General features: G+C 41.0%; 1 protein-coding gene across 2 annotated transcripts in view; it reads left to right on the top strand.

Annotated features, from left to right (window-relative positions):
• LOC129831106 (rho guanine nucleotide exchange factor 2-like) overlaps nt 1-13,381 on the top strand; it is a 70,845-nt gene that overhangs the window by 13,975 nt on the left and 43,489 nt on the right. For both annotated transcript variants that reach the window (XM_055894147.1, XM_055894151.1), the window contains exons 2-5: nt 4,386-4,669; nt 8,859-9,033; nt 11,322-11,430; nt 12,895-12,934. In XM_055894147.1, the coding sequence (XP_055750122.1) occupies nt 4,398-4,669; nt 8,859-9,033; nt 11,322-11,430; nt 12,895-12,934 (596 nt within the window). In that variant the 5' untranslated portion in view covers nt 4,386-4,397. The remainder of the gene's footprint in view (nt 1-4,385; nt 4,670-8,858; nt 9,034-11,321; nt 11,431-12,894; nt 12,935-13,381) is intronic.

The raw sequence follows: 13,381 nt of genomic DNA, 5'->3' as shown, positions 1-13,381 counted from the left end.
CCGCAGAATGCTCAATGAGGTTAATTAAGAAGAATCCTAGAGTGTTAGCTAAAGACTTACAGAAATCTAACATCTCTGTTGACGAGTCTACGATACGTAAAACACTAAACAACAATGGTGTTCATGAGAGGACACCACGGAAGAAGCCACTGCTGTCCAAAAAAAACATTGCTGCTCATCTGAAGTTCGCAAAGAGCATCTGGATGTTCCACAGCGCTACTGGCAAAATATTCTGTGGACTGATTAAACTAAAGTTGAGTTGTTTGGAAGGGGGAAAAAGGCACAGCACACCAACATCAAAACCTCATCCCAACTGTAAAGTATGGTGAAGGGAGTATCAGGGTTTGGAGCTGCTTTGCTGCCTCAGGGCCTGGACAGGTTGCTTTCATCGACGAAAAAAATTATTCCCAAGTTTATCAAGACATTTTGCAGGAGGATGGGTTGAGTGATGCCACAGGACAAAAACCCAAAACACAGAAGTAAATCAGCAACCGAATGGCTTCAACAGAAGAAAATACGCCTTCTGGAGTGGCCCAGTCAGTGTCCTGACCTCAACCCGATATGAGATGCTGTGGCATGACCTCGAGAGCAGTTCACACCAGACATCCCAAGAATATTGCTGAACTGAAACAGTTTTGTAAAGAGGAATGGTCCAAAATTGCTGGTCTGATCCGCAACTACAGAAAACATTTGGTTGAGGTTATTGCTGCCAAAGTACAGTCAACCAGTTATTAAAACCAAGGGTTAACATACTTTTTCCACCCTGCACTGTGAATGGTTACACGGTGTGTTCAATAAAGACATGAAAGGTTACTAATTGGTAAGGAACTCTCCTCACCTGGTTGTCTAGATCTTAATTCAAAGGATAAAGCAAAAACCTGCAGACACTCGTCCCTCCGTGGAATTAGTTTGACACCCCTGGTCTGTAGCCTAAGCCAAGGCATAGGATATTCTCAATCACAGCTTTATGATAGAACAAACAATACTATTTTTTTCTGTTTTATGAGGCAAATTAAGCAATTATCAAGTTCTGAAGACAGTGGACTATTTTCCAGCCAATGATGTCATAATTAGTGATCTGCCGATACTGATTTTCCTTGCCAAAAAAGACCTGAGACAGATATTTACAATTTTAGGTGACTTTTTAAGCATTCTAGTACAGTTACATAGTTAACACACACACATGGACGCAACGGTCTAAGGCATCCCAGTGCAAGAGGCGTCACTACAGTCCCTGGTTCGAATCCAGGCTGTATCACATCTGTTCGTGATTGGGAGTCCCATAGGGTGGCGCACAATTGGCCCAGCGTCGTCCGGGGTAGGCTGTCATTGTAAATAAGAATTTGTTCTTAACTGACTTGCCTAGTTAAATAAAGGTTACACACACCACACTGACCAGTAAACATAATCAAAAGCTATTTCTTTCACTTGCTGTGCTGTTTCGTTGTTCATTTGTTCAGTCGTTTCATTCTCAAACAGGATTTCTCATACTATGGAACGCCGTTTGGGTCTTTGTCAAATAAGCTTGTTGTTAATCAGGACCTGTATATGACTGCATCATATAATAATAATTTAACGTGTTTTTTTTACATGGTGAAATCAATGTATAATAACTATATTTCATCGATATGTATGCTATGATGCTGGTAAAGTTGTCTCGCACACCTACAGTGCTGGTCATTAAAAAAAAGTTAGCTAGCTCATGGATGCAAACACTGTTCTTCTGCAAAAACGACATCTGTTTCAGTAGCTATAGTTAGCTAGCTAACTATATAGCTAGGTGTCATCTAAAATAACCCTAATTTATAAGACAATTCTTATTTGATGAATGGTGGTCGGACCCATCTAGGTGAAGCTAGCCACAAAAAGGATTAGCCACAATAGTGGACCTTGCAGTTAGCTTTCAAAATAAAGGTGTGTCATTGACAGTGATACAAACAGTAGAATTATGCCATAATTGAATAGATCATGCTAAAGGAGGTTGGAATGTTATAAAATCAACAAAAGACAATTTGTTAATTTGACAAAAATCTGAAATCACACTGGATGTATTATACTTTAGAATTGCATTGGGGGCATACTTATTTCACTGTGCAGCCTTACCTATAGGTTGTGGATCAATGACATGGGGTATCAGTCTACTCAGTGACACCCAGAGAACATTAGCGTCGTAGATCTTATTGTGGGACTCTGAAACAACTGTAAGTTGAGCCACATTTGTCAACCTATGTGTATTGAACACTATTCCAGGAAAAACAATACTACGTGGATGTTTTGGAGTTTGATAACTCTGGGTATTGAGTAGACTGATACCCCATTTCTTTGATCCCAAATCCTTAGGTAAAGCTGTACAGTGCAATATGAATGTCAATACACTCAATAGGCTGACTGGGGAGGTGATTTCACACACTCACAGTCTGGCGATAAGAGCTACAACGCTAATATTTGCGTAAACTCTGCACAGTTAGATTCTGTGGGTGTCACCGAGTAGACTGATACCCCATTACATTGCTTCACATTCCAATCTTGTTTAACATGTATCTAGTCTAAATATGTCATGATTCCACCAATTCTAACCTTCTGCATCACTTTCAAGAGGTACATTTATTTTGAAGGCAAACCACAAATTCCACTATTGTGCCTAATCCTTATTGTGGCTAGCTTCACAACACATAACCCAGTCCGGTCGAGCCTCACTAGCCAGATGAAGCTACCTGGCTGCTTATAATGTTAGCTTTGGGCAACAGGGTTAAGTAGCTGGCTAGCTATTTATTTTCATGAACTGAAGTTCAATTACATTGAGCGAACAACAAGTGGCTACCTAGCTAATACTTACTCACAAGGATTCCTAAATCATTGCTAAGAATAATGAAAGTGACTGCAGTTTCTACTGGTCATTGTTTTCAGGCTGGCTGTATTGGTGATAGCTAGGGACCAAGCTAAAGCTAGCTACCCCAGAAGTTGTGGTCAAACAAATAATGCTTTATTACCAATGCGGTACTGTAAACACATCGTTCGTGGCTGGTGTTTACTTGTTTGCAAATTCAGAACACACACCATTCTATAATAGAACTGTGTTATTTGACGTGGCAAATTAAAAGTTTATTTAACACGTCAAATAGTGTTATTTGATGTGTATCTTTGACATGCAAAGACCCAAACGGCATTCCATAGTATGTTGTGACGCTAATAGCAGTGACGCTGTTACTGTGTAACTTCATGTGTACGTACCGGTGCTTAACTAGTCTGCGAAAGCCAACATCACCCACGACAGAGAACGGTTGATTTGTCAAGGGCAATGAATTCCATTATCTTGGCTTTAATGGATTTCGCCTTTGAGTTGTCTCGCTGAAATGTTCTTACTCTTTCAAATGGCTGCTCGACTTGTTGACTGCTCGATCCACACAGCAGTCATTGTGGGCTAGGTTAGGAATGCTGTTTTTGCACGTGTAGCGAAAAATTTTACTTGCCGTCATTACGTCATGTACCTGCGTTATATAGGTATGCACATCGGCTTTAACATCGATTTTGCTCATCGGCGTTAAACTAGACATCGGGCCGATACCGATGTTGGCATTTTTAGCTAATATCGACAGATTACGATATGTTCACCGATATATTGTGCATCCCTAGTCATAATGGTAAGACAGCCCGTTCCTCATCAGACAGTCACTGCTCAATCACAGTGCACCAGACAGACAAACACACAAACCTGCTCCATGCTGAAGCTCCTCCACCAGAAAGAAATATTAGAAAAGATTTGCCTGCACTTAGCTTCTGCCCAGGCTTTCAACAACATACATTTTCGTCATGATTCGTCCAGTTGCATTTGATTTTGCGCTATAGCCCAACTGTTGTCTTTAGCTGAGTTAAAACTGCGATATGTAACTTTCTGGGTGACCTGACCAAATTCACATAAAAATCTGAGTAATAGATCTGTCATTCTCATTGAAAGCAAGTCTAAGAAGTGGTAGATCTGTTCTATGTGTGCTATTTCTATGCTTCTCATGCTTAAGTTTAGTTTTCCATCTTTTACTTTCGGTTTTGTACACCAGCTTCAAACAGCTGAAAATACAATATTTTTGGTTATGGAAAATATATTTCACAGCAGTTTAGATGGTGCAATGATTCACTATACTTGCTTGTTTTGTCTCACAAACTGAAATTAGGCGAACTATTTTAATTTTCACAACCATGAAATGGCGGAGCGATTACTGCATGGTGCATATAAAAAAAATAATCTAACATTTAAATATTTTTTTTGGGGGCGATAGAATATTATATCACAATGTTTTATGGCCACATAATCACGATAGGACAAAGGTTGACATCGCCCATCCCTAGTGAACAGTATGAGCTCTCACTGTGCCCCTCTCTTTCTTCAGCCCCTCATCCAGATGCCGACCACCCCTTCCCCGTACGCCCACCCACCAGCTTGCCTGCCCTCTTCCTCCACCATACCAACCACTCCCCCCTATTTCCCGTACCGCTCCCCGCCATGCTCCCCAGGCCCTGGGGTGAAGGGGGTTGGCAGGGCTGGGGGGGTTACCCTGCGCTCTCCGGCCACCCGTCACCTCACCCACCTGGACCCCTGGAGGAGACACAGTTGGGAGCCCGGGGCTATCGTTACGGTGCAGCAGAAGGGGACGGAACCCAGCGACAACCGCAGGTAAGGGGCGCAATAAACATACAATTCCATACGGGAATCCTTATGTTTATATTTTATCCATTTACAATACAATATATTTTTTTTATCTATTATACAGAAACAATAGAAATGTGTACACTTTTTCTGTCAGAGTACCCAGTCCCACAACACAACTACAATATAGCTTTAATAGACACTCTTATCCACTCTTAAAACTTCTTGACGCACGGATCCCTTTAGCGGGATCATTTTGTAAACAACTGCTGTATTGCAGAGCGCCAAATACAAAATATTGCTAAAAATATTTATAATCATGAAATCACAAGTGCAATATAGCAAAACACAGCTTAGCTTGTTGTTAATCCACCTGTCGTGTCAGATTTTGAAAATATACTTTACAGCAAAAGCAATCCAAGTGTTTGTGAGTTTATCGATCACTAGACAAAACATTAATAACACCTAGCAGTCATGTAGATTGGTCACAAAAGCCAGAAAAGCAATAAAATTAATCGCTTACCTTTGAAGATCTTCGGATGTTTGCACTCACGAGACTCCCAGTTACACAAATGTTATTTTTGTTCAATAAAGATTTTTTTTATATCAAAAAACCTCCATTTGTTTGGCGCGTTATATTCAGTATTCCAAAGCCTTAGGCAAGTCATCAAGACTTGATGAAAATGTCATATAGTATCCGTAAAGGTCGTAGAAACATGTCAAAACATTTTTAATAATCAATCCTCAGGTTGTTTTTAACATCAATAATCGATAATATTTCAACCGGACTGTAAACTATTCAATACTGGAGAGAAAGAAAATGTCGAGCAACGAGTGTCGCGTGCAACAACTAATGGAGGGACATCTGTTTATCCACTGACGCGTTTTGATAAATCTCACTAATTATTCAAAATAAAAGCTTGAAACTATGTCTAAACACTGTTCACACCTTGAGGAAGCCACAGGAAAAGGAATCTGGTTGATATCCCTTTAAATGGATGAAAGGCAGGCAATGAAACAGTCATTTTTCAAAATAGAAGTCACTTCCGGGTTGGATTTACGCAGGTTTTCGCCTGCAAAATCAGTTCTGTTATACTCACAGACAATATTTTGACAGTTTTGGAAACTTTATAGTGTTTTCTATCCTACTCTGTCAACTATATGCATATTCTAGCATCTGCACCTGAGAAATAGGCAGCTTACAATGGGAACGTTATTTTTCCAAACATAAAAATTCTGCCCCCTATCTTCAAGAGGTTATCACATGTTCACACCCAAATATACAGTCAAATCTATCAACATCCGTGTATGATTTATTTGAAAAACGTATTCATGTGGATCTCAGGCAGTCCCTCCAGAATTTAGCAGGGATTTTTTTCTGATATTTGCGGGCAAATATGCTTGATTTGCTGCAGCAATTCTGACATTGTGCGTGGCATTGTGCATTTTGTCCAATTTGGCGCAAAAATTCGCTGACGAGGGAAAACTTTTGACGTGTGGCTTGGTTGAATCATGCTATTCAGTAAATGTGCTGTGATTGGTTGAAATTGCAAGCCCTCTTTTTGTACTGCTTGATTTTGCTAAATTTTTTGCAATCACGAAATCCTGGAGGGAATGCTCACTGGTAGTTAACCCCCTACTCACTCTCCTTTTCACTCTCTCTCTTTCACAAAATTCATAGGAAGCTTTAAAGGAAAACTCCACCCACAAACTATCTTTTGGCATTTATTTCATTAGTCCATTGTTGACGTAGTCAAAAAAGGTTTTGCTTGTCAGCAATCAAGTTTTCAAGTTAGGTAACTTTCAAAATACAGAAATCAATCAAATGTTAAAAGATAGTTATTGGGTAGAATTTTCCTTGAATGCCTTTTTAGTTGATGAGACTGTCTCCACATCTCTTAAAAGCGCCTCCTTTTCACCTGGTCACATGATTTACCTGACAATAACACATTTCCCGTTGGTGTTAGGTACAAGGTAAATAATATTTGGCACAAGCCTTGGTGAATGCTTGGTGATATGACTGGTAAGGGTTGGTTTATCCCACAACGGCCCTGTCTTGGGAAGAGAATTGAGAGTGTTCAGTGTGTCCAGATTCACAGACATACAGTGCCTTAGGGAAGGAATTCATACCCCTTGACTTTTACCACATTTTAAGTTACAGCCTTTTTCTAAAATGGATTAAATAGTTTTTTTTCTTCATCAATCAACACACAATACCCCATAATGACAAAGTAAAAAAAAAATGTTTTGAATTTTTTGCAAATGTATTAAAATAAAAAACTGATATAATTTACATAAGTATTCAGACCCTTTACTCAGTACTTTGTTGAACCACCTTTGGCAGTGATTACAGCCTCTAGTCTTCTTGGGTATGACGGTACAAGCTTGACACAGCTGTATTTGGGGAGTTTCTCTCATTTTTCTCTGCAGATCCTCCCAAGCTCTGTCAGGTTGGATGGGGAGTGTCGTTAAACAGCTATTTTCAGGTCTCTCCAGAGATGTTAGATCATGTTCAAGTCTGGGCTCTGGCTGGGCCACTCAAGGACATTCAGAGACTTGTCCCGAAGTTACTTCTGCGTTGTCTTGGCTGTGTGCTTAGGGTCGTAGTCCTGTTGGAAGGTGAACCTTCGCCCCAGTCTGAGGTCCTGAGCTTTCTGGAGCAGGTTTTCATCAAGGACCTCCCTGTACTTTCTCTGTTCATCTTTCCCTCGATCCTGACCATGTTTCACCTTAGGGATGGTGCCAGGTTTCCTCCAGATGTGACACTTGGCATTCAGGCCAAAGAGTTCAATCTTGGTTTCATCAGACCAGAGAATCTTGTTTCTCATGGTCTGCGAGTCCTTGGGATGCCTTTTAGCAAACTCTAAGCGGGCTGTCATGTACTTTTTACTGAGGAGTGGCTTCCGTCTGGCCACTCTACCATAAAGGCCCGATTGGTGGTGTGCTGCAGAGATGGTTGTTCTTCCATCTCCACAGAAGAACTCTGGAGCTCTGTCAAAGTGACCATCGAGTTTTTGGTCACCTCCCTGACCAAGGCCCTTCTCCCCTGATTGCACAGTTTGGCCGGGCAGCCAGTTCTATGGAGAGTGTTGGTGGCTCCAAACTTCTTCCATTTAAGAATGATGGAGGCCACTGTGTTCTTGGGCACCTTCAATGCTGCAGACAGTTTTTGTTACTCTTCCCCAGATCTGTGCCTCGACACAATCCTGCCTCGGAGCTCTACGGACAATTCCTTTGACCTCATTGCTTGGTTTTTGTTCTGACATGCACTGTCAACTGTGGACCGTTATATATACAGATTTGTGCCTTACCAAATCATGTCCAATCAATTGAATATACCACAGGTGGACTCCGTTCAAGTTGTAGGAACATCTCAAGGATGATCAATGGAAACAGGATGCGCTTGAGCTCAATTCCAAGTCTCATAGCAAAGGGTCTGAATACTTATGTAAATAAGATATTTCTGTTTTATATTTTTAATACATTTGCTAAAAATATTAAACAGTTTTCACTTTGTCATTATGGGGTATTGTGACGAGAAACATTTAGTATTTAATCCATTTTAGAATAAGGCTGTAATGTAACAAAATGGGAATGGGTCTGAATACTTTCTGAATGCACTGTATGAGCACATGCATTCCAACTCACACTGGTATGGGCACTCTGCCTCTCTTGCATGGACACACACACACACACACACACACACACACACACACACACACACACACACACACACACACACACACACACACACACACACACACACACCGCCCAGAGAGTAGCCATTGTTGGACAACATCTCTCCCCCTCCCCTCCCCTCTCACACAGAAAACACCACGACAGGTCCAGTCAGACAGTGTTACAACCACAACACACACATACCTCCTTGCCTTGACACGTATCAGGAGTTATGGAGACAACCTCTCATATGCAACTATAATTATTGTGAACTAGTGAATGGTAGTGTGTATAAGTGTTCGGAGACTTTCTTTCCAAAAGGGAGAGACCCTTCCACTTCTACGTTGGTTACTTTTGCAGACTTTCCCTTTCTCGTCTTCTCTCTACTTCGATTCTGCAAATGTTTCAGGATATTTTATTGGGAAATGTGATGTCTGTATGTATTCGTGGAGGATTTCTATATTTCTAACTGACAATGCCTTTCATACTTGCTCCTGAGGGGATAAATAAAGTTCAACTGAACTGAATCTCTCCTTAGTGTGAGTCTGGAGAACCTGGACCCCGAGGAGATGGAGAAGGTTCTGGGTGCGGCGCTGGATGTCCGGCGAGGGGGGAGGGATCCTCGGAGGAACCCCATTACCCAGGAGGGCTCCCTGTCCTCCCTCACAGAGGAAGAGGCAGGGTCTGACTCGCAGCACTACTCCGTATTGGAGGTGAGCCTGTGCAATCAGGGTTGTGTGATTGGACGAGCAGGCTGTCACTCATTCTAAATTGAGATGCATGTATTGAGAGAACCATAGGGACTTTTAACGCTATGAAAGTTGTGGGATGAGCAAAATGTAATGTTTTTTGTTGTTGTAATCTTAAAGTACACTACCGTTCAAAAGTTTGGGGGTCACTTAGAAATGTCCTTGTTTATGTCAGAAAAGCAATTTTTTTTGTCAATTTTTAAAATAACATCAAGTTTATCAGAAATAGTGTAGACATTGTTAATGTTGTAAATTATTATTGTAGCTGGAAATGGCTGATTTTTAATAGAATATCTACATAGGCGAACATTATCAGCAATCAGCAGCCTAGAAAGCCAGCATCCCGGAGTCGCCTCTTCACTGTTGACGTTGAGACTGGCGTTTTGTGGGTACTATTTAATGAAGCTGCCAGTTGAGGACTTGTGAGGCATCTGTTTCTCTAACTAGACATTCTAATGTACTTGTCCTTTTGCTCAGTTGTGTACCGGGGCCTCCCACTCCTCTTTCTATTCTGGTTAGAGACAATTTGAGCTGTTCTGTGAAGGAAGTAGCACACAGCGTTGAACAAGATCTTCAGATTCTTGGCAATTTCTCACATAGATTAGCCTTCATTTCTCAGAACAAGAATAGACTGATGAGTTTCAGAAGAAAGTTATTTGTTTCTGGCCATTTCGAGCCTGTATTGAACCCAAAAATGCTGATGCTCCAGATACTCAACTAGTCTAAAGAAGGCCAGTTTTATTGTTTCTTTAAACAGAACAACAGTTTTCAGCTGTGCTAACATTATTGTAAAAAGGTTTTCTAATAATCAATTAGCCTTTTAAAATTATAAACTTGGATTAGTTAATACAGTGTGCCATTGCAACACAGGAGTGATGGTTGCTGATAATGGGCCTCTGTACGCCTATGTAAATATTCCATAAAAAATCAGCCGTTTCCAGCTACAATAGTCATTTACAACATTAACAATGTCTACACTGTATTTCTGATCAATTTGATGTTATTTTACTGGACAAAAATGTTGCTTTTTCAAAAACAAGAACATTTCTAAGTGACCCCAAACTTTTGAACGGTAGTGTACAGTTAGTCGGAAGTGTACATACAGTTGAAGTCGGACGTTTACGTACACCTTAGCCGAATACAGTTAAATTCAGTTTTTCACAATTCCTGACTTTTAATCCTAGTAATAATTCCCTGTTTTAGGTCAGTTGGGATCACCACTTTATTTTAAGAATGTGAGATGTCCGAATAATAGTAGAGAGAATGATTTATTTCAGCTTTATTTCTTTCATCACGTTACCAGTGGGTCAGAATTTTCATATTCATGCTTTTATATTGTTTCACTTGGGTCAAATGTTTCGGGAAATGTCCTCTGATCTGATAAAACAAAAATAGAGCTGTTTGGCCAATAACCATCCTTATGTTTGGAGGAAAAAAGGGGAGGCTTGCAAGCCGAAGAACACTATCCTTACTGTGAAGCACGGGGGTGGCAGCATCATGTTGTGGGGATGCTTTACTGCAGGAGGGACTGGTGCACTTCACAAAATAGATGGAATCATGAGGAAGAAAATGATGTGGATATATTGAAGCAACATCTCAAGACATCAGTCAGGAAGTTAAAGCTTGGTCTCAAATCTTCCAAATGGACAATGACCCCAAGCATACTTCCAAAGTTGTGGCAAAATGGCAACAAAGTCAAGGTATTGGAGTGGTCATCACAAAGCCCTGACCTCAATCCTATAGAAAATTTGTGGGCAGAACTGAAAAAGCGTGTGTGAGCAAGGAGGCCTACAAACCTGACTCCATTTCACCAGCTCTGTCAGGAGGAAATGGGCCAAAATTCACCCAACTTATTGTGTGAAGCTTGTGGAAGGCTACCCGAAACGTTTGACCCAAGTGGAACAATTTAAAAGCAATGCTACCAAATACTAATTGAGTGTATGTAAGCTTTTGACCCACTGGGAATGTGATGAAAGAAATTAAAGTTGAAGTAAATCATTCTCTCAACTATTATTCGGACATTTCACATTCTTAAAATAAAGTGGTGATCCTAACTGACCTAAGAGAGGGTATTTTTACTCTGATTAAATGTCAGGAATTGTGAAAAACTGAGTTTAAATGTGTTTGGCTAAGGTGTATGTAAACTTCGGACTCCAACTGTATATGTAAAAATAAAGATTTTTTTGCTCCAACTTGTTGTTGGGTCACAGGAGCAGTGCAATGCTCATTTTGTGTAATTGTGCGTAAAACAGGAGCAGTCGAACCAGCTGCAGGGTTGCAGTGCATCGGCCCCAACCCTCAGTGTGGCACGTCACAGAAACCTTCAAAGCACGGCCCCCCGACCACGCTCCGACTGCTACGGTAAGCCTACGCTGCACGCCTGGGTCGTGTTCATTATCTACCAAACGAAGAAAACGGGGAGGGCCTACCTGGAACTGTCCAATAAGAAACACAGATTTTTGTTTCCTTTTGCAAAACATTTTAAAAGTGTTCTGTTGTGTGCCCTAATGAACACAACCTGTGGTCAGACACAAGTTCACAGGGTTAAAGGGGTCACAAGGGCTGCCTGCGGTCATATTCTGTATCCCTTCACCCTGAAGTGTACACTAGTTTCTCCCGTATTTCTTACACCTGTCTGTCCATTCCTTTTTAAATTCAGTCCATGAAGGGGAGTACACACTTTGTGGAGAAGGGTAGAGAATTGGAACGCAGCCAAGGAATGTTACCTGAAGCGCTAAAGTAGCTGTTTCCAATGTTTTCTGGGCAGAGTGTATCCTTGTAGTCATCCCTAGATTTGAGTAAGTCTATAAACTCCTGACTCTTCCCAAACACTGCTCTGACTGCAGAGGGTCTTTCTTGCCTTTATGCGGTCTGAAACGTATATGGACTGTGTCATTGTGCCTTGTTTTTGTTTACACTAGTTGAATAATTTTGTAAATGTTATGTGGGTATATTTAATTATTATAATTGGGTATCGTAATTTGCACTAAGTGCATGCCTGTTTTTGTTTGTCAATGATTGTCAGTTTGTGCACGTATGTTTGTCAGAATTGTTACTCAGTGTGTATGTGTTTGTTTTTCACTGTTTATGTGTGTACTGTGTTTCACTGTTTATGTGTGTACTGTGTTTCAGTTTGTGTGCATGCTGTCTTTTGTCTCTCAATATGTGATTCTTAAGGGTTAGATTGTCCGTGTGTGTGTTTCTCAGGGATTTTTGTGTGCCCCTGCCCCTCTTTGTGTGTGTATGCCTCCATCTGTGTGTGTATGCACCAGTGTTTGTGTGTGTGTGCAGCAGTGCGGAAGCGCTCTTCCTGTGTTTGTTCTGTCGCTAGCCCCAGTCCCAGGTTCACAGCAGAGTCTCCATTTCTACTGCTAACTCTCCCATCTCTCCTCTCTTGCTCTGTACTAGTCTCCTCCACTTCAATTCCTGCTCAGATGACCAACTTGGTTTTACTAGAATATCTTCCATCATTCTCTTCCTATCCCTCTCTTCTAACTTGTGTTCTCAAACTCAGTAGCCTATAGGCTATCTGTGCATCTCACTCTCATAACAACTTACTCTTTATGCTTGGCAAGTTTATTATTGGTAAAAGATAGCACCGTTTTAATATTGGTTAAAGATAGCACTGCAGCCCTTGAATGAGCATCAGGTGATTGGGACATTAACCTACTTTGTGTTAAAAAATTATTTTGTTGTGTATTTTTGTATTTTCTTTGTTCTGGCTTGTTCTAGGCATAGCTGTTATTGAGAAGTTCAGCCAGAGTCATAAGCTTTGGAGAGTGTTTAGGAAGGTGTGTTGAGTGTCTTCTGATCTGTGCATTCCAGAGACTTTACCCTACCGTCAACTTGGAGGATCCACACAGAGGTGAGTTGCTTTTCTCCCAATTTTCCCTTTTGTGCAAAGGAGGCTGCCATTTTGGATCTATTTCCTTTAGCAAACCGCCGTCTCAATTCTGAGCATGTTTTGTCTCGCGCATTGCAGTCTCCATTCTGGCTCTGTATCCTGTTCTCACGGAAGCCACAGTGCTTTTTGTAGTTGTGTCCGATGTTATTAAATGACCATTTACAGTCAATCCTAAAAGCGGTCTGCAGTGATAATATGCAATCTGGCATTCCTCTCTTTCTCCACTTTTCTCCCTACCTCTCTTCTCTTTGTCATTTTATCAAATCATTTTCCTTCCTATAATCCTCTCTAAATCGTTCCTGTCTTCTGTCCCTCTCTCCTCTGTAATTCTTCCCTTTGCCAACCTCCGTCCTCTCATCCTCTCACAAACGTATGTTTTCTCTCTTTTCTTTGTATAACTTTCCTGTC

Source organism: Salvelinus fontinalis, chromosome 32, assembly GCF_029448725.1.
Source record: "Salvelinus fontinalis isolate EN_2023a chromosome 32, ASM2944872v1, whole genome shotgun sequence".
Lineage (NCBI taxonomy): Eukaryota > Metazoa > Chordata > Actinopteri > Salmoniformes > Salmonidae > Salvelinus > Salvelinus fontinalis.
This window is presented reverse-complemented; position numbering and strand designations above follow the sequence as displayed.